Source organism: Pristiophorus japonicus, chromosome 17 (genome assembly GCF_044704955.1).
Source record: "Pristiophorus japonicus isolate sPriJap1 chromosome 17, sPriJap1.hap1, whole genome shotgun sequence".
Lineage (NCBI taxonomy): Eukaryota > Metazoa > Chordata > Chondrichthyes > Pristiophoridae > Pristiophorus > Pristiophorus japonicus.
The window spans coordinates 118317640-118338765 of NC_091993.1; the positions used below are offsets into that span (position 1 = coordinate 118317640).

At 44.4% G+C, this 21126-nt stretch overlaps 1 protein-coding gene and 1 long non-coding RNA gene across 2 annotated transcripts; one reads left to right on the forward strand and one right to left on the reverse strand.

Annotated features, from left to right (window-relative positions):
* Positions 1–8737: 8737 nt before the first annotated feature.
* On the reverse strand, positions 8738–11318 carry LOC139228057 (uncharacterized). The gene is made up of 2 exons (XR_011587494.1): positions 11243–11318; positions 8738–9400 (listed from the first exon to the last, which is right to left on the reverse strand). It is a non-coding gene; the product is annotated as an uncharacterized lncRNA (long non-coding RNA).
* A 25-nt stretch (positions 11319–11343) lies between these two features.
* On the forward strand, positions 11344–20559 carry snrpe (small nuclear ribonucleoprotein polypeptide E). The gene is made up of 5 exons (XM_070859211.1): positions 11344–11499; positions 15240–15266; positions 15608–15670; positions 16815–16893; positions 20338–20559. Exons 1-5 carry the CDS (start codon positions 11446–11448, stop codon positions 20391–20393), a joined length of 279 nt encoding a protein of 92 aa, XP_070715312.1. The 5' UTR covers positions 11344–11445; the 3' UTR covers positions 20394–20559.
* Positions 20560–21126: the final 567 nt, after the last annotated feature.

The window sequence follows — 21126 nt, forward strand, 5'->3', positions numbered from 1 at the left end:
GGAATCATCAAAGGCCCTCACCTGCATCAACACGCATGAAGGTCTTTTTATTTATAACAGATGCCCATTTGGAATTCGATCAACGGAGCGATATTTCAGAGAAACATGGAAAGCTTACTGAAGTCGGTCCCGCACACCGTAGTCTTCCAGGACCACATCTTGGTCACAGGTCGGAACACAGTCGAGCATCTGCAGAACCTGGAGGATGTTCTTAGTCGACTCAATCGCGTGGGGCTCAGGTTAAAACGCTCGAAGTGCGTTTTCCTGGCGCCTGAAGTGGAGTTCTTGGGAAGGAGGATTGCGGCAGACAGCATCAGGCCCACCAACGTGAAGATGGAGGCAATCGAGAATGCACTGAGGCCATAGAACGTGACGGAGCTGTGGTCGTTTCTGGAACTCTTGAACTACTTTGGTAACTTCTTACCGGGTCTCAGCACACTGTTAGAACCACTGCATGTCTTACTACAAAAAGGGACGAATGGGTTTGGGGCAAAAGCCAAGAAAATGCCTTTGTAAAAGTGAGAAAATTGTTATGCTCAAACAAATTGCTTGTGTTGTATCATCCATGTAAGCGTTTGGTACTAGCATGTGATGCGTCGTCATATGGCGTCGGGAGTGTATAAGCTAATGATTTTGGGAAACTGCAACCGGTTGCTTATGCATCCAGGAGTCTGTCTAAGGCTGAGAGCGCCTACAGCATGATTGAGAAAGAAGCATTAGTGTGTATCTATGACGTAAAGAAAATGCATCAATACCTGTTTGGGCTAAAATTCGAATTGGAAACTGACCATAAGCCACTAATATCCCTGTTTTCCGAGAGTAAAGGGATAAATACCAACGCATCGGCCTGCATCCAGAGATGGGCGCCCACGTTGTCCGCCACAGGTCAGGCACAGAAAACTGCGCCGATGCTCTCAGTAGGCTGCCATTGCCCACCGCGGGGGTGGAAATGGCACAGCCCGCAGATTTAGCCATGGTTATGGAAGCATTTGAGAGTGAGCAATCACCTGTCACTGCCCGGCAGATCAAAATCTGGATGAGCCAGGACCCCTTATTATCCCTAGTCAAAAGCTGTATGCTTCACAGGAGCTGGTCCAGTGTCCCAGTGGAAATGCAGGAAGAGATAAAGCCTTTCCAGCGGCGCAAAGATGAAATGTCTATACAGGCAGACTGCCTTCTGTGGGGCAATCGAGTAGTGCTTCCCAAGAAGGGCAGAGGCACCTTCATCAATTACCTCCACAGTACCCACCCAGCCATCGTAATGATGAAAGCAATAGTCAGATCCCACATGTGGTGGCCCGGTATCGATGCGGACTTAGAGTCCTGCGTTCACAGACGTAATACATGTTCGCAGTTAAGCAATGTACCCAAGGAGGTGCCGCTAAGCTTGTGGTCCTGGCCCTCCAAACCGTGGTCTAGGGTACACGTCGACTATGCAGGTCAGTTCTTGGGTAAAATGTTCCTTGTGGTTGTAGACGAGTACTCCAAGTGGATTGAATGTGAGATAATGACAGCTAGCATGTCCGCTGCCACTACTGAAAGCCTGCAGGCCATGTTTGCCACACACGGCCTACCCGATGTCCTGGTGAGCGACAACGGGCCATGTTTTACCAGTGCTGAGTTCAAAGAATTTATGACCCGTAACAGGATGAAACATGTCACATCTGCCCCGTTTAAACCAGTGTCCAATGGTCAGGCAGAGAGAGCAGTGCAAACCATCAAGCAAGGCTTGAAGAGGGTAACTGAAGGCTCACTGCAGACTCGCCTATCCCGAGTCCTGCTTAGCTACCGCACGAGACCCCACTCACTCACTGGGATCCCACCTGCTGAACTGCTCATGAAAAGAGCACTTAAGACAAGGCTCTCATTAGTTCACCCTGATCTACATGAACAGGGAGAGAGCAGGCGGCTTCAATAAAGTGCATACCATGATAGCGTAAATGTGTCACGCGAGATTGAAATCAATGATCAATGATGTATTTGTATTGAACTATGGACAAGGTCCCAAGTGGCTTCCCGGTATTGTTGTGGCCAAAGAGGGGAGCAGGGTGTTTCGGGTCAAACTTTCAAATGGATTCATTCACTGGAAACACTTAGACCAAATCAAACTCAGATTCACGGACTATCCTGAGCAACCCACCTTGGACCCTACCTTTTTGATCCCCCAACATACACACCAGTGGCAACCGGCACCATGGTTGACCACGAAGCAGAACTCATCATCCACAGCAGCGCAGCATGACCCAACATACCAGGCAGCCCAGCAAGGCCAGCTGCACAGCAGCCCAGCGAGGGCCCAACAAATGAGTCAACAATACCAGCTTTCACACCGAGATGATCAACCAGGGCAAGAAGGGCTCCAGATCAACTCACATTGTAAATAGTTACACTATTGACTTTGGGAGGGGGCGGGCGGGGGGGTGAGTGTTGTTATATATGTAAACTTGTATTTACTCTGTACCGCCACCTGAGGGCTCATCCCCTGGAGTCCCAAGGGATCCCATAATCCTTTGGGAGCACATGTATTTAAGGAGGCCTGATAGGTTGGAGAGGCACTCTGGAGACCTGCAATAAAAGACTAAGGTCACACGTTACTTTGAGCTCACAGTGTTCAGTCTGACTCTTTCTCCATATATAACAGAGACCAAATCTGTACCAAGTACCTAGGTGTGATCTCACCAAGGCGTTATATAATTGCTGCATGACTTCCTTGTACTCCTTCTCAAAAGCATTGAATCTTCCTGGTTGTGGCGGCATTGGTGCCAGCTTATCTCTAGTAACATGCCTCAAGAGCCAGACTTCATGTAGAAGGTTGAAAGTGAGTGCCAGCACAGTATTTCACTGTGAGGAGTCTCCTAACCCAATACTGTCTTCGCCCAACATCAGCATTTGCAAGACAGAAATTGTGATATGATTGTGGAAACCTATTTTGGGGGGGCTTTCCTTCGATTTCCACGACCCCCATCCTAAGCTAAGTGGGTGTTAATTACTTTATCCTCTGTTAACGAGAGATGCTATAAGCTTTGCAGTTTAATGTTGGAGTGAAGGTTGTTGGGCGCAGGGAGTTCCATGTAGGTAAGTAAGTCTGCACTTGCATTCAATAACAATTTGCATTTATAAAGAACCTTTAACAGGAAACTGTCGCAAGGTGCTGAAAACTTTTTGGCAAAGAATACTATTTGTAAAAAAGCCAATGTTTATGCACTGCATGTTATGTATTGTAGTTCAGTAATGTACATAATGGAATGACTGAAATTTGTATCTGTACCATTGTGATATGGAAGTGAGTGGTAAAACATATTCAGTATGTCGGGAATATTAAATTTCCCATATTCAGTCTATAAGCATTAGCAGGTCAGGGACCAATCTTTATCCTTTTCCCTAACATATACACAGGAACTAGAATGGATTTCTACCATACCTGTTAGATTACGAGTCAATTACCGCAGAATTATACTACAATCCAAACTCGAGACTTAAAAGTCAGACACAAATATATTAATTTTTTATCAAAGTTAACAATGCCATTGTGCAAAGCATTCAGAATTACAACAGACATTGAAGTGAAGGTTCTTAGCTGAAAAAGTTTAGTAATATGAATGTATTGCAGCATACATCCAATATGGTGTGGTGCTTTAACAAAATACTTTTGGAAATATAGGTACACCAGGTCATGTGACTTAACGCAGTATTTTGCTTTTGTATTAATGTTTAATTCACTGTCACTTCCAGGAATGACCACCTTGAAGAAGTTCTGCTCTTCTATCCGACGGGATTTCCGTTTGTTTCTGTTACTTTGTTCACCTTCATTGCTTTCTGCTTCCCTTCTCGTGTTTGATCAGGTATCGACCAAAGCTCACTTTCACATCCGCATCTCTTTCCTCAGCAACTGTTTCTGGCTCCAAATTATTCCACGTGGATTCCAACTGAAATTCCACCCTTTATGTTTCGGATACACCCATGATTACAGATATTGCCAAGAAAGAAATCCTCACTTTCTGCCCCACCAGCTTCCACATTCAACGGATTATCCTCTACCACCTCCAACATGATGCCACCAAACACATCTTCCCTCCCCTCTCCTTTCAGCATTCTGGGTGGACCATTCCCTCCGTGACACCCTGGTCCTCTCCTCAAACACCCCTCAACATCCTCTCCCCTTCCCACAGCACCGGCCCGTACAAGCACAGGAAATGCAACACCTGCCGTTTTACCTCCTCCCCTCCCACCATCGGCCCAAACACCCTTTCCAGGTGAAACAATGATTTACTTGTACTTGCATAGGATTACATAGGATATAAGGCACAGAACCAGGCCATTCGGCCCTATCAGTCCATGCCGACGTTTATTCTCCACTCAAGCCTCCTCCCATCTTTCCTCATCTAAATCTATCACCATAACCCACTATTCCCTTCTCCCTCATATGCTTGTCCAGCCTCCCCTTAAGTGCATCTATTCTATTCGCTTCAACCACTCCCTGCGGTAGCGAGTTCCACATTCTCACCACTCTCTGGGTAAAGAAGTTTCTTCTGAATTTCCCCATTGGATTTCTTGGTGACTATTTTATATTGAAGACCTCTAGTTATGCTCATCCCCAAAAGTGGAAAGTTCTTTCAATTTAGTATGGTGCATTCGCTGCTCATGAGGTGGTCTCCTCTACATTAGGGAGACCAAATGCAGATTGGGTTATCGCTTCGTGCAAGCATGACCCTGAGCTTCCGGTCACTTGCCATTTTAATTCTGCACCCCACTCACACTCTGACCTCTCTATCCTTCGTTTCCTACGATGTTCTAATGAAGCTTGAGGAACAGCACCTTATCTTTCGATTAGGCATTTTACAGCCTTCTGGACTCAACATTAAATTCAACAATTTCAGACCATAACCTCTGCCCCCATTTTTTCAGACAGCAGCTGTCGGTAGTTGTAATATATGCACCTGTCTGTATGCTCACAGGTTGTGAGTGGCTGAGCCTCAAGCATGTGGGGAGATCCCGTCTGAACTGACCCCCGTCCGGACGGAATTCCTCATCGGCGCCAAACCCCGGAACCTCCCTCGGGAGCCGGCGCCTCACAACTTGAGCCGCCTCGGGGAAATCCCCTCCGTGCCTTTCAGTTCTGCGCGGAGGGGTTTCCTGTACGGGCTGCTCCTGCACACTCTCAACTTTGCCATCCTCGTCTGCCGTCCGGACACGCCATGGCGTACCATCTTGCCGTCCGGAGGAGGCGGGGGTCCCCGATGGAGTGCACTCTACGCGGGAGTCCTCCCACTATTTATCGGGGACTTGGCCTGGAGAGTGGTGCACGGAGCAGTCCCGTGCAATAAATTTTTAAGTCGATTCACAGGCTCCCAGGCCGCTTGCAATTTCTGCGGTCTGGAAGAGTCCGTGTTCCACGTTTTTACTGAATGTGCGAGGTTGCAGCCCCTGTTCCATTATTTAAAGGGGCTGCTCCTCAATTTCTGGTTGCACTTCAGTCCCACACTCCTGATCTTCGGGCACCCTGTGCGGAGGCGAGCGGGTAGGTCCGAGGCCCTCCTCGTAGGACTGCTCCTGGGCACGGCCAAGTGGGCCATCAGCCGGTCCAGGCAGCGGGCGGTCGAGGGGGTCGTTCAGCCTGACTGCCTGCCTCTCTTCCACGCCTACAACCGGGCCAGGGTCTCCCTGGAGATGGAGCACGCGGTGTCCACCGGTACGCTTGCGGCCTTCCGCGAGAGGTGGGCGCCGGAGGGACTGGAGTACATTGTCACCCCCGGCAACCAAATTTTAATTTGACTTTATATGTTTTAAAGTTTAATTTGTTTTAGTTGCCGTGTTTTTAGTGTCCCCCTCCCCTTTTATAGGGGGCACTTGTATATATATCTCTGGTTTTACTGCCCAAAAAAAACAAAAAAACCCCACAAAAATCACAAAAAAACCCAAAAAAAGAACAAAAACAAAGGGCATGTGAAAAGTGTTTAGAGTGTCCCCCAGATCATGGGGCACTTGACTTAAATGTTTAATTTTGTCCTATCAAAAGAGTTGTGAGTGGCTTAGCCAGTCACGTGATGTTCACAAGACTCAATAAAACCCCAGTCAGTTGGGTCAAGGTCATCCACAATGAGGTATGCAGTTGCGAGCCCAGTGGACGAACTGGTAATGTGTAGTTTGATTGTTAAACCTCTGTTAATAAACCAGCTAGTTCTTAATAGCAATGTATTGCTATGAATTCCTAAGCAAAGAACCCATGAAGCAAAAACTTTACAGTAGTGTTTCTGTTGTTGCCATTTACCATCTTTTGTTTCTTTATTTGTCCCCTTTTGCCTTGCACCATCATCCCTGTTATCATTCCTGTCTTCCACCCTATCACAGGCCTTCCATTATGGTCTTCCTTCCCCAGCGCCCCTCTCCCTGCTTGTGTACTTGCTTAAAACCTGTTACATCAGAAACATTTCTAGTTCTGATGAAGGTCAGCAACCTGAAATGTCAACTCCACAGATGCTGCCTAACCTGCTGAGTATTTCCAGCATTTTTTGTTTTTATGCCCATATTTTAACTCACACCAAGTCCCATTCACCCATCACTCCTGTGTTTACTGATTTACATTGGCTCTCATTTCACCAAAGCCTCGATTTTAAAAGTCTCATCCTCATGTTCAAATCCCTCCATGGCCTCACCCTTCCCTATCTATGTAACCTCCTGCAACCCACTGAGAACTCTGTGTTCCTCCAATTCTGGCCTCTTGTACATACCCTACTTCCTTCGTCACTCCATTGGCAGCGTGCCTTTAGCTGTGTAGGCCCTAACCTCTGGAATTCTCTCACTAAACCTCTCTGCCTCTCCTCCTCTAAAACGCTTCAAAAAACCAACCTCTAGTCCAAGCTTTTGGTCACCTGTTCTAATGTCTCCTTCTTAGGCTCAGTGTAACTTTTTGTATGACATAAATAGTAAAAGGGTATTCAAAGGAAAGATGGGGACAAAGGGACCCTGGCTGCGTGGATACAAAATTGGCTAAGGGACAGAAAGCAGAGATAGGGGTGAACGGTTGTTTTTCAGACTGGAGAGAAGTGTGCAGTGGTGTTCCTCAGATGTTAGTGTTGGGACCACTGCTCTTTTTGATATATATTAATGACCTGGACTTGAGTATACAGGACAGAATGGTAAAAGTTTTCAGATGACACAAAACTCTGAAATGTAGTCAACAGTGAGGAGGATAGTAACTTCAGGAGGACATAGAGAGACTGGTAAAATGGGCAGACACATGGCAGATGAAATTTAATGCAGAAAAATGTAAAGTGATATATTTTGGTAGGAAGAATGAGGAGAGGCAATATGAATTAAATTGTCCAATTTTAAAGGGGGTGCAGGGCCAGAGAGACCAGGGGGTGTACGTACACAAACCTTTGAAGGTGACAGGACAAGTTCAGAAGGCTGTTAAAAAGGCACATGGGGTCCTTGACTTTATAAATTGAGGCATAGAGTATAAAAGCAAGGAAGTTATGCTAACCCTTTATAAATTACTGGATAGGCCTCGGCGGGAGTATTGTGTCCAATTCTGGGCACCATACTTTAGTCTTGAGATTAATGTGCAAAGTTAAAGCACATGGGATTGGGGGTAGTGTGCTGACATGGATTGAGAACTGGTTGTCAGACAGGAAGCAAAAAGTCATTGAAGGTTGGCATGCAGGTACAGCAGGCGGTTAAGAAAGCAAATGGCATGTTGGCTTTCATAGCGAGGGGATTTGAGTACAGGGCAGGGAGGTGTTACTACAGTTGTACAGGGCCTTGGTGAGGCCACACCTGGAGTACTGTGTACAGTTTTGGTCTCCTAACTTGAGGAAGGACATTCTTGCTGTTAAGGGAGTGCAGCGAAGGTTCACCAGACTGATTCCCAGGATGGCGCAACTGACATATCAAGAAAGACTGGATCAACTGGGCTTGTATTCACTGGAGTTCAGAAGAATGAGAGAGGATCTCATAGAAACGTTTAAAATTCTGACGGGACTGGACAGGTTAAATGCAGGAAGAATGTTCCCAATGTTGGGGAAGTCCAGAACCAGGGGTCACAGTCTAAGGATAAGGGGTAAGCCATTTAGGACCGAGATGAGGAGAAATTTCTTCACCCAGAGAGTGGTGAACCTGTGGAATTCTTTACCGCATAAAGTTGTTGAGGCCAATTCACTAAATATATTCAAAAAGGAGTTAGATGTAGTCCTTACTACTAGGGGAATCAAGGGGTATGGCGAGAAAGCAGGAATGGGGTACTGAAGTTGCATGTTCAGCCATGAACTCATAGAATGGCGGTGCAGGCTCGAATGGCCGAATGGCCTACTGCTGCACCTATTTTCTCTGTTTCTATGTTTCTAGGCCTTAGAGAGAGTGCATAGGAGATTTACTAGAATGGTACCAGAGATGAAAGACTTCAGTTACATGGAGAGACTAGAGAAACTGAAATTGTCCTCCTCAGAGCAGAGACGGTTAAGGGGAGATTTGATAGAGGTGTTCAAAATCATGAAATGTTTTGATAAGAGTAAATAAAGAGAAATTATTTCCAGTGGCACAAGGCTCAGTAACAGAGGACACAGATTTAAGGTAAGTGCCAAAAGAACCAGTGACGACATGCGGGAAAAAGATGTGTAGGGGGTGGTATCTGGGGTCAGGTTCACCTCTGACCTTCTGAGCGGTTCGAATCGCTCTCACTCCCTGGGTTCTAGACTCTGGATTTATTTGGGGGATGTGATAAAGCGCAGGAGACAACTGGTTTGGTGCAAAAGCACTTCAATTTTATTAAGGACAAGAAAATACAATGTCAAACTTATAATCACTTGAATAAAGAACACTATGTCCCACATTCAAAGGAGTTACAGAAAATAATACACCTCCCTCCTCCCAATGCCTAACTCTGACAAGGTTAAACTCCAGGGCAAACAGGGACTATGCTCACCAATCCTTTCTGGTCAGTTAGCGGTGGTTCGCGATTTCGGGGTTCGCTGGATTCTGTAGGTTCTGCTTGCCGTACCCCGAACGTTGTAGAAGACATCTCGCTGCGTAGGGTGCGTTTTGGATGTATGGGGTAAGTACCCACTTTCTTTCGTTAGAAATAGGTTTTTAAGTCTCTTAGGTACTGTTCTCACCTGTTGGTAGTCAGGACTTAGATTGTAGAGTGGAAACTTTCGATTCTTCGGTTTCTTCCTTGCGGAGTTTTGTTTTGAAGTTGGGCGATCGTAGTGTTTTTGATGGTATCACGTTGGCTGTGGTCAGTTGCTGCCGCAATGGTGATGTTCTTCCTTCCTTTTTGATTTCAGGAAGTCGAGGCTGGAAAAGCTAGTTAAAACTGCTGCGGTGGTCTCTCTCCCTTCTTGATGCTCTATGATGCTAGGCTGCTGTCTGCATATCTTCTGCTAAGCGTCCCTAGCAGTGTCTTCTGAAGCAAAAGCATAAGCCAGCATATCCTTTGTTAAAGCAGGGACCAGTTATACCTTTGGAGCTGTTCTAATCTTCGCGCCAAATCAGCCTGGATTCTTTGTTTAATTTTGCCGGGCTTGATATTTCTTTGTCATATTTTGGCGGGCCCATTAAAAGTTAACCTGTCTCGGATGTGTCGATCTTTTAAATCTGTTTCTTGATGGAAATATTAGCTTTGGTATTTGCGGTGTCTGTCTGTGCATGGGCTTTTCATGTGGGCTAGATGTGCCATTGTTATTGTGCATGTGCTGGAATGGTTTTCCAGTTCAGGATGATGGTTAGCTATCTCTGGGTTAATTGTTGCTATGTTGATGTCTCCTGGGGAGAAGGGTTTTCGAGTTTACACAATTCTCCCAGACAATTTGCTTTAGCTTCAATACCCCAGACAGTTTCAATACTCAAAACTGGTATCTCTGAAGGATAGTTCCTTTAGTTCTTAGCCCTGCCCACAGACCCATTCTGCCTTGTAAAATCCCAAATTCAATTAAAGTTCATAGTTTCTTCCATGTGCACTTTAGGATCTCAAACTTTCTGGTAGATAGTTCCAAATTAAATTTCCTTTCCAATGAGTCCAAACACTGGAGGGTGGGGGGGGGGGGGGGGGTTCCCATGAATTTTGCAACCCTTCAGATGTTACACAGCAAGTTATGATCTGGTATAGACTATCTGAAAGGGTGGAGGAAGCAGAATCAATAATAACCTTCAAAAAGGAATTGGATAAATACTTCAAGTGGTAGTAGAAACATTTGCAGGGAAAAAGCAGGGGAGTGGGACTAATTGGATAGCTCTTTCCAAGAGCTGGCACAGGCACAATGGGCCAAAAGCCCTCCTTCTGTGCTTTATTATGCTGTCCCTCCAACCACCATTTGCCACACACCTGTGATAGAGACTGTAGATCCCACATTGGTCTCATCAGTCACCTGAGAACTCATTTTAGTGTGGAAGCAAGTCATCCTCGACTCTGTGGGACTGCATAAGAAGACGACGATTCTATGATTACACTTCTGTGACTGGCCGTGGGACATTATACAATGTTAAAGTCACATATAGGCAAGTCCGGGACGGCAGATTTCCTTCCCTAAAGGACATTAGTGAACCAGATGGGTTTTTACGACAATCCAGTAGTTTCATGGTCACCATTACTGACACTAGCTATTTGTTCCAGATTTATTTAACATAAACACTATACCAACATTCCTTACTACTTATTGAATCATTTTTTCCTCCTTAAGATTAAGATCAGGCTGATTGTGCCCGTTGTTGCTAAGTCGTGTGTTTGGTTTGCAATGTCTAGTGTTAGCTGTGGCTCAGTGGGCAGTACACTCTTTGCTCTGAGTCAGAAGGTTGTGGGTTCAAATCCCACTCCAGAGACTTGAGCACAAAAATCTAAGCTGATGTCCAGGAGAGTGCTGCACTGTCAGAGGTACTCTTCCTATCATTGTGAAGCAGAATTCACTTGCATGCGAAGTTAAAACTGAGGCCCCGCCTGCCCTCTCAGGTGGATTTAAAAGATGCCATGGCACAATTTCGAAGAGCAAGGGGTGTTCTCCCCAGGGTCCTGGCCAATATTTATCCCTCAATCAACATCACTAAAAAAGAGATTATCTGGTCATTATCACATTGCTGTTTGTGGGAGCTTGCTGTGCGCAAGTTGGCTGCCGCGTTTCCCACATTACAACACTCCAAAAGTACTTAATTGGCTGTTAAGCGCTTTGAGACGTCCGGTGGTTGTGAAAGGCGCTATATAAATGCAAGTCTTTCTTTTTGCAAGCATTGATGTTGCCCAAGCCCAGATGCTCACCTGTTCCCAGGTGCAGCAGGGAGAGCCGCGCCCTCTCGTTGCCATGGCAGCGGGAGTGGGTGGTGCGAGGTCACGGCGGCCTGGTTGTCCCAGGCTCCTCCGCGCAGGGTGAGAGGTCAGGCCGCTGCTTGGCGGGCCGCGCCGCGCCGCCATTTTGATTGCCGGGGCTGTCCGTGTGGAGAGCGGCACCGAGGGGAGCAGCCATGGCGTACCGCGGGCAGGCGCCGAAAGTGCAGAAAGTGATGGTGCAACCAATCGTATCCTTGTGCAGGGGCCCCCGGAGGGGGAGAAAGAAAGAAAGGAAGGGAGGGAGGGAGAGGGAATTGCGAACGGGGGAGACGCGGCGGCGTGGCGGGATTGTGGCTGGAGGCCGGGGCCTGCCGCCTCTGTGTGTGTGTGTCTCTACCCCTCTCCCCGGGGCCTGCAGCCGGTAAGGAGCAGGAAAACAGCCCGCGAGGAGTAAGCCGCAGCCCGCGGGCCCCTCACAATCTCCACCCGAAACTCGGCACTTTGTGCACTCCTGGTGTGAGAAGCGAGACCTTGTGTACAGCAACCCGGAGCACCCATTGGCCCTGGGAGATGCAGTGTGTGTGTGTGAGGGGCTTCATCTCACATACATCCATCCACGTTACATTCCTCTTAACGTTTTAATATCTTTCAAACTTAAATTCATCTTATCGTTTTAATTAATTTCAAACTTAAATTCATCTTAACGTTAAAGTCATCTTCACGTTTTAATATATTTCAAACTTAAATTCATCTTATCGTTTTAATTAATTTCAAACTTAAATTCATCTTAACGTTAAAGTCATCTTCACGTTTTAATATCTTTCAAACTTAAATTCATCTTATCGTTTTAATTAATTTCAAACTTAAATTCATCTTAACGTTAAAGTCATCTTCACGTTTTAATATATTTCAAACTTAAATTCATCTTATCGTTTTAATTAATTTCAAACTTAAATTCATCTTAACGTTAAAGTCATCTTCACGTTTTAATATATTTCAAACTTAAATTCATCTTATCGTTTTAATTAATTTCAAACTTAAATTCAACTTAACATTAAATTCATAATGTTAAATTCATCTTAACGGTTTCATTCATTTTAAAGTTATTCTTTAAAAAGAAAGACGTGCATTTATATAGCGCCTTTCATGACCACCAGACGTCTCAAAGCGCTTTACAGCCAATGAAGGAAGTACTTTTGGGAGTGTTGTAATGTGGGATCTTAAATTAAGTTGATCTTAAATTTAAATTCATAATGTTAAATTCATCTTAACGGTTTCATTCATTTCAAAGTTAAATTCGTCTTAATGTTAAATTCCTCAACAGTTTAATTCACTTCAAAATTATTCTTAAAAAAGAAAGACTTGCATTTATCTAGTGCCTTTCATGACCACCAGACGTCTCAAAGTGCTTTACAGCCAATGAAGTACTTTTAGGAGCGTTGTCGCTGTTGTAATGTGGGATCTTAAATTAAGTTGATCTTAAATTTAAATTCAGAATGTTAAATGTGTCTTAACATTAAATTCCTCTTAGCGGTTTCATTCATTTCAAAGTTAAATTCATCTTAAAAAGAAACACTTGGACAAGATGTGGAGACTGGGTCATTGAATATATTTAAGGTGGAGATAGTTTTGAACGATAAGGCAGTGAAGGGTTATGGGGAGTGGGCAGGGAAATGGAGTTGAGGCCAAGATCAGATCAGTCATGATCTTATTGAATGGCGGAGCAGGCTCGAGGAGCCAAATGGCCTACTCCCGCTCCTATTTCTTATGTTTCATTTATATAGCGCCTTTCATGATCATCAGACGTCTCAAAGCACTTTACAGCCAGTGAAGTACTTTTGGAGTGTGGTCACAGTTGTAATATGGGATCTTAAATTAAGTTGATCTTAAATTTAAATTCAGTTTAGTGTTAAATCCATTTTAATGTTAAATTCAACTCAAAGTTAAATTCACCTTAAATTAAGTTGAGTCGTTGAATATATTTAAGGTAGAGATAGACAGATTTTTGAACCACGGGGGAGTCGAGGGTTATTGGGAACTGGCAGGAAAGTGGAGTTGATCTTATTGAATGGCGGAGCTGGCACAAGGAGCCAATAGTCTGCTCCTGTTTCTTATGATCTAAACGTTAAATTTGTCTAAACGTTAAATTTGTCTTAAATTATGTTGATTTTAACAATAGAATTAAATAATCTGATCTGTGACGTGGAATATTCAGTGGTAATTTGTGGGCTGAGAGCTGAAAAGTGCCAGAGCAGGCGGTTTTCAACTAAATACTTTTATGTTCACTCGTCATGTCACTTGTGGTTTTGCACATGGGGAGGGCTGACTAAGCACAACAAATTATATTTGTATGGTGCCTTTAAAGTAGTAAAACATCCCAAGGCACTTTATGGGAGCATTATGCACCAAAATTTGACACCGAACCACATCAGGAGATATTAGGGCAGGGGTGAGAAACGCTTGGTCAAAGAGGTAGGTTTTAAGGAGCGTCTTAAAGGATGGGAGATGGGTGGGGAGGCGTAGGGAGGGAATTCTAAAGATAGGGCAGCTGAAGGCATGGCCACCAGTGAGGCAATTAAAATTGGGGGGGTGTACTGGAAGCCAGAATTGGAGGAATGCACAGATCTCGGAGAGTTGTAGGGATGGAGGAGATTAGAGAGAGGGCCATGGAGCGAGTTGAAAACAAGGATGAGAATTTTAAAATTGAGACGTTACAGAAACTGGGGGCCAATGTAAGTCAGCAAACACAGGGGTGATGGGCAATGTTCCTGCACAGCTGGGAAGCAGTCTGGAGGTCCCGTGCAGGCTACTCACTGGCTTTACAATGGAAATAACAGCAAATTTGAAAAAAATTGAATGGTCCATAAAGCCAGTTAAAGGGCCCGGATATCCCCCAAAAATTACAAGGAGCATTGATGATGGGTGAATGTGAAGTCAGGTTAAAGGTTATGGGATGATTGGAGCATGGAATGCAGGTGTGGTTTTGATATTACCATTGTAAATTTCTATATCCACGTAATTGCACCCTTCTTCCCTCCCAGTGTAGGCGCCACCACAAGCAGGAGTGTCTTTACTGCATGAGAAGTTTACGGGCAGTTTCTATAATAAAAGTGGACATGGGAGTTTATAATGCAAAATATTGACGGCACATTTGAGGATGCAAGATTTTTAATATTACTAGATAGTCGGGATAGTGTGGGAAGGTGGAGTTGAGGTAGAAGATCAGCCATGATTTTATTGACTGACGGAGCAGACTCAAAGGGCAGAATGGCTTAATCCTGCTATTTCGTATATTCTTAACAAATTTTTTATTAATATACTGAATCTGACGTGACTTCCAGTAGTCAGCCTAGATGATGGCATCAATAAATGTGTTTAGTCTCTGGGGGGGACTCCCGGATGGCGGATTTAACAACCCATACAAATCAGGAAGATCCCAGTTTGATCCCGAATTTACAGCTGATCTTGACCACAGACAGGTATGGGCATGGCAGCTGGCTTTAATTTCCTTGGTTCGAGGGGAAAATCAGCTTGGCTTCCTCGTCCTGATCCTCAGGAATGCTTTCTGGAAGTGGATGTCAGAGTAGGATTGAGCTTCTGGTGCTTTTTCTAGTTGAATAGTTTGCCACCAATGGCCCCATTAAGCTGTGCGGCACTCGAGCTCTCGCTCACCGGCTTATAAATGGAAAAACCGCGAACGCGTGGAAATTTGAATGGGCCGCATAACCGAAGAAAATGAAGGGGATCATTGCTTGCCACCACTTACTGTTGAGACACATGAGTAATGGCCATTTGGGGGATGGTTATAGGCATCGTAGGTCATGTGCTTTGGTTGTAAACAATTTCAAGGTAGCAATGATATTGCATTAGATTGCTGACCATACTACAGACTGGTTATAGAGAGCATGTTGGGTGAATACAGATCTTGCTTTGGAGATGTTTACAGTATAACATGCATGTAACTGTGTTCCTTAACCGAATGCAACAGAATCTTATTTTTAGATACCTTCAGAACGTAAGTACACGTTATTTAATTTTAGTCTATTACATTAAATATTGCAGTAATGCTTAATTGTTGCACTTGATAAGGGAGTGCAACTTATTCCTAACTTTGCTGCAGTAGTTCAGCAAAGACCAGTTTGAATCTTGGCAAGTGTCAGCCTGAGCTCAGTGGCAACTGAATCAATATCGGGCGTTCAAACCCCATTCCAGAGACTTGAGCATACAATCTAGGCTGACGTCAGTGCAGTACCAAAGGGCTCCTGCACTGTCTGAGGTGCTGTTTTATTCTAACGAATTCAAAATATTTTTAAATAATTTAATCCTAACTTAAAAATGCCTTTTTCTTTACTGTAGCGATCCAGAATCCAAGTATGGTTATATGAACAAGTCAACATGAGGATAGAAGGCTGTATAATTGTAAGTATAACATCTAAGCTGTAGTTCTGATGTGCAGCGAACAGTTTTAGGCTATAGATAGACTGAAAATCAGGATAGTTCTCTTGGCTAACAACTAACCAGAAAGTCTGAAATCACCTCAGGTGGATTTAACCATCAATTGTAGCGATGTTATGTTCATTCTAAATGTGCTTAGTGATTTTTGTGGTGTAAGCTTTTGCGGTACAGTTACAAGGCAGAGCGATGGGGCATGTTTTTCTTTTAACGTTGAACCCACCCCCATGATCGAAGCTTAAACCCAAACATCAGACAGGCTATTTTGTCTATTACAGGTTGGCTGCAGGGTAGCATTGGTAGAAAATGGTGGACATATACAGTAGGTTAGTGAGCATCAGAAAAGATAGGTTGATGTTTCAGAGCTGAGTGTCTAACCCCAGGACATTTACTTGTGGGTTCCCTTCGGTTGCTAACAGAGCTGTGCATTTCTAGCATTTGTAGTTTTTATCTATGAGAATGTGGGACGAAGCACAAAGTTTCTATGAATCTGTGTGGTTGTGCTCTTGTGTCTTGCTGAAATAAATGACTTAGGCAGTGCCTTAAATTGGCATTGTTGGTGCCATCCTTTGTGTGTGATGTTAAACGAATGTGTGGCGTCTGCCTGTTCTGATGGATGTTGGATACCATGGCACTATTTGAAGATCCGAGTGATCTGGTGCCCTACTCAGTATTCCCCTCTGAACCAATTGCCAATAACGACTTGATCCCAAACATTAGTTAAATCCAAGAATTGCACAATGAATGCAGCATTTGAACCAATCTCCCTAATTATCACCACAAAACCTGATTTTGTTCACCTTTCGGGTGTGAAAGGAGACAGCATATAAAGAAAGGAAGAAATGTTGCACGTGATCAGCAAGAATCTATTCCGACATCTTTCTAGCAGCTCTCTGCTGTGCTCAGTCTGCACTCTGGCGACAGAAGTCTCTGAAAATCTATTAGTTTGCTGCACAATACTGCAGCATGGCTGATACCTTCTTGGCCTGAGGTTACTGTGAATTTTGATTCTGATTTGTGATTGTCCTCTGCTCTGTGAGCTAGACAGGCAACGGAGCCAGCTGAGATTATTTGCGTCGTAGAAAGTAATTGATGCCTTTTTCCCCCTTAGGGGTTTGATGAATACATGAACCTTGTATTGGATGATGCAGAGGAAATTCACATGAAATCAAAAGCAAGGAAACCGTTGGGTAAATGGGTTAACATGGCCCTGCTCTTTCAGTATTGTATCTTTATCTTTGTGTGTGTGTGTGTGTGTGTGTGTGTGTGTGTGTGTGTGTATACATACATACATACAACAATACATTGTGTAAAAATCTGCCAAGATGTGTTTTCCTCTCAGGCAGTGTACCTTTTCTCTCCTTCCTTCCACCAAAACTGTTGTTGGTGCATCTGACTAGTGAGATGCCACCCTTTTGATCAGAAAGGCAATGAATTATGACAGGCTTCTTGACGTTTGTGTTGAATTACAGCCAGGTGGTCACATGAAAGCACTGCTACGGAATAAGTGTCTGAAATTACCTCAAGGGATATGCTTAACTACTTAGAGGGACAACTGGCCTGTAGCCACATGAGAGTAAATGCACAGGTGTAATATAATACTAGGAAATGTGGTGAGTTAACTGGCCACAACCAGGGTAGCGCTGCAGTTGGTCTCCATTCCTCAAGGCCAGCGACAGGGAAAATCAGCCCAGCTTGCTGCTCCCGATTGCAAAAGGGGGACATGTATGAAAGTCGTGGCGGATGTTAGTTGGGGATAGGATTGAGTCTGATTGTAATGCACTCCCAGGGATGTTAACTAGTCCCCTGACACTATGTCCATTTAGTCAAGGTACTGGGCAGCTGTCAGAATTGTGAAATTGTACCCCAGTAAGTAAGAGTCGCTATCAGGAAAGGGAAAGAATTGGAATGAAAGAGGAAAAAATGCTATGTCTTGGTATAATTCATCCGTAAGGTTTGATCTGTTTTATCTTTGTATTGTGCTGCTGAAATTTTAATTTGACTTGTACAAGAACGTAGGAGCAGGAGTAGGCCATGCAGCCCTTTGAGTCTGCTCTGCCATTCAATGAGATCATGGCTGATCTTCTACCTCAACTCCAGTTTCCTGCCCGATCCCCATGTCCCTTGATATGCTCAACTAGATTACCTAGTGACCGAGGGCCGTACGGCTCTTTGTCGGCCGGCGCGGACACGATGGGCCGAAATGGTCTCCTGCGCTAGAAATTTCTATGTTTCTATATATAGAAAATATTTTAAGGAGTTTAAATGTACCCAGTGGTGTACAGCGTACCTCTTCAGGTGCAGTCTCCCGAATACTTAACAATGATTAGAGGAGGATGCATGTCAGCCCGTTTCGGTATTTAAAACCTTTTGCATTATCACCTTGTCCATGCAGCTAATCGAGAACTGCAATGGGTTGGTCTTTGTGTTCTAAATTTTATAGTTGAATCTAAAGTCCTTTCACCTTTTCACATCCAGCGGAATGGCTTTTGTTAATGTTTCTGTCGATATAGAATCGTTTGCCAGCTTGGCTTAGTTGGTAGTTCGAGCCCCACTCCAGCAAGTGAGCACATTACAGTACTGAAATGTTAGCGTAGGTTCTGAGGGAGTGTTGCATTTTGGAAGTTGCAATCTTTCGGGTGAGGCATTAATCCGATCCCCATTCTACCTGTTTTGGTAAAAGATCACAAGCCACTCTTCAAAGAAGGGCTTTGAATTCTCCTGGTGTACTGGCTAACATGTTTCCCTCACCAAAAACAGATTAGCTGGCGATTGGTCTCATTTGCCGTGTAATGTTCTCCCGGGTGCCCTTGCACACTTTACGGATAATTACAGTTGGTTGGTTGTGAAGCAATTTGACGCCCTGAACCACAGTCTTTTCTTTCCTCATTTCTCAGTGTAGTAAACGGCCAAAACAAGTAGTGATTGGATACACCTATTGGGTAAATACTGATTGTTCTGTGTATTTCAGTTTACTACAAACATCTCTTAATTTTGCACAATAGCACTGCAAGCGAAGGCTTGTCGACCCGAAACGTTAACTGTTTCTCTCTCCACAGATGCTGCCTGAGATTTCCAGCATTTTCTGTTTTTATTTCAAATTCCAGCATCCACAGTATTTTGCTTTTGTGTTGTAGCCCTCCAAACTATTCTTTGCACCAGTGTTGATGGAGCTTTATTAATTGATGCTGTTAAAACAAGTTTGTAGCTAAGCCATAGAATGAATTTTCATTTACATAATGCATTTTAGCATCTTTGGAATGTCCCAACAAATTACTCTTGTAAAAGCAAAATACCGCGGATGCTGGAATCTGGAATAAAAACAGAAAATGCTGGAAATCTCAGCGGATCAGGCAGCATCTGTGGAGAGGAAGCAGAGTTAACGTTTCGGGTCGATGACCCTTCGTCAGAACTGGAGAGTGTTTGGAAAAAACAGATTCTTAACAAGCACTGAAAGGGGGGGGGAAAGTAAGAACAAAAGGGAAGGTCTGTGATAGGGTGGAAGGCAGGAGAGAAGAGAGACAAAAGGGATGATGGGCCGAATTCAAATAGTAATGCCAGGAGTTAGAAAAACATTAGTCCCAATAGGGTGTGAATGTTGGGATAATGATCATTACACTTGTAATGCTGTTACTGTTATGTAGGCAAACGTGGCAACAATTTGTATCCAACAAGAACCCACAACTAGCAAATGAACTGACTAATCAGTCACTGTTTTTGGCAGTGTTTATTGGGGAAGGAAATGCTGGCCCGATTACTAGATTTCCCTGCAAATAATACAATGGGATCGTTTTATGTCCATCTGAACAAGCAGATGGTGACTATGGGTTAACATCTTGCCTAAAAGAATACAGCGGCAACAATGCTGCACTCCTTAAAGTGGACTGTGTGCTGAATCTAGGGGTAGGATTTGAATCCACAATCTGCTGACTCAGTGCTGAGATTGCTGCCAACTGACCTAAGCTGACATTAAGTCCCAGCTTTGATTCCCAAATCGTTTTAGGTTAGCCGATCTCTAGACACAATTCCAGGACCAGCACAGTTGGCTTAAGGAATTACCTTAAACATTCACTCCCTCCACCACCGGCGCACTGTGGCTGCAGTGTGCACCATTTACAAGATGCACTGCAGCAACTCGCCAAAGCTTCTTCGGCAGCATCTCCCAAACCCACAACGTCTACCAGCTAGATGGGCAAGGGCAGAAGGCGCATGGGAATACCATCACCTGCAAGTTGCCCTCCGGTCCAAGTCACACACCATCCCACGTGGAAATATATCACCATTCCTTCATTGTCGCTGGGTCACATTCCTGTAATTCTCTCCCTAACAGCACTGTGTGGGAGTACCTTCACCACACTGACTGCAGCGGTTCAAGAAGGCGGCTCACCACCACCTTCTCGAGGGCAATTAGGGATGGACAATGAATGCCAGCGACGCCCACATCCAGTGATGGATTAAAAAAAACATTGTTAGCCATGCTGTGTGTGCAGGTGGCAGGTATTGGGTTGAGCTGTGATGCTCCCTACCATTAAACAATATACCAATACTTGGCTGCCTCAGTTCACAAGGGGAGGTTATTATGGAGAAGTGGTTGTTCATTTAAAACAATTGTGGGTTTTTCTTTCCTTTTTCAGGTCGCGTTATGCTGAAGGGGGATAACATCACCTTACTACAGAGCGTTCACACCTAGGAGTGGCATCACTGGAATTGCATTTTCTATACCCTTCTTTGTTGCAAATAACTTCTAACTGTTTTGGTAGCATTTTGAATACCGTGGTCTCGTGGCTAAGCATATTACATTGTGACTTTTTGTACCTAAAGTAATGTTTTCTGAAATAAAAACGTAACTAACGATCCTTTCGTATTGGTCACCGTTGAAGATGAGATTGAAACAATCGCGTCTAGTTTGTTATAATTTACAATCGCCACGAGCACAAACTGGTAATGGTGCTGTTTGGAACCCCAAAAAAGTATGTTGGGACAGCTCCTTGAGTGATACAGAGCCAAATAGATCCATTTCCCTGTCCAATGATTTAGCTGATCTCGGCCAGAACAGCGGTTATGCGACGACAGATGATATCCATTCTCTTGGGATCAAACCCAAATGTCAGTCAACGTCTTCGGGGGTAGCGAAGAAAAGTGGGAGACAATGTGCTCTGTCATTTCTTTTTGGTTCAATGGGCCGTGTGGGCCATTCCATTTTTCGCACGTGCATGGTTATTTCCATTGTAAAGCTGCTGCGTGGGACCTCCAGACCGCCGTGCGGCTGCGCAGCTTAACGGGAACGTTGGTGGGAGAACGCCTAAAGCCTAATTTGTATTCACTTCCCCGTTGACCCTTCGATAGTCTTGGCATTATAAGCTCGCCATGTGAGGATTAGTAGGGGAGAAACTGTTTTGTGCCATTCCATGGTGTAGTATGGT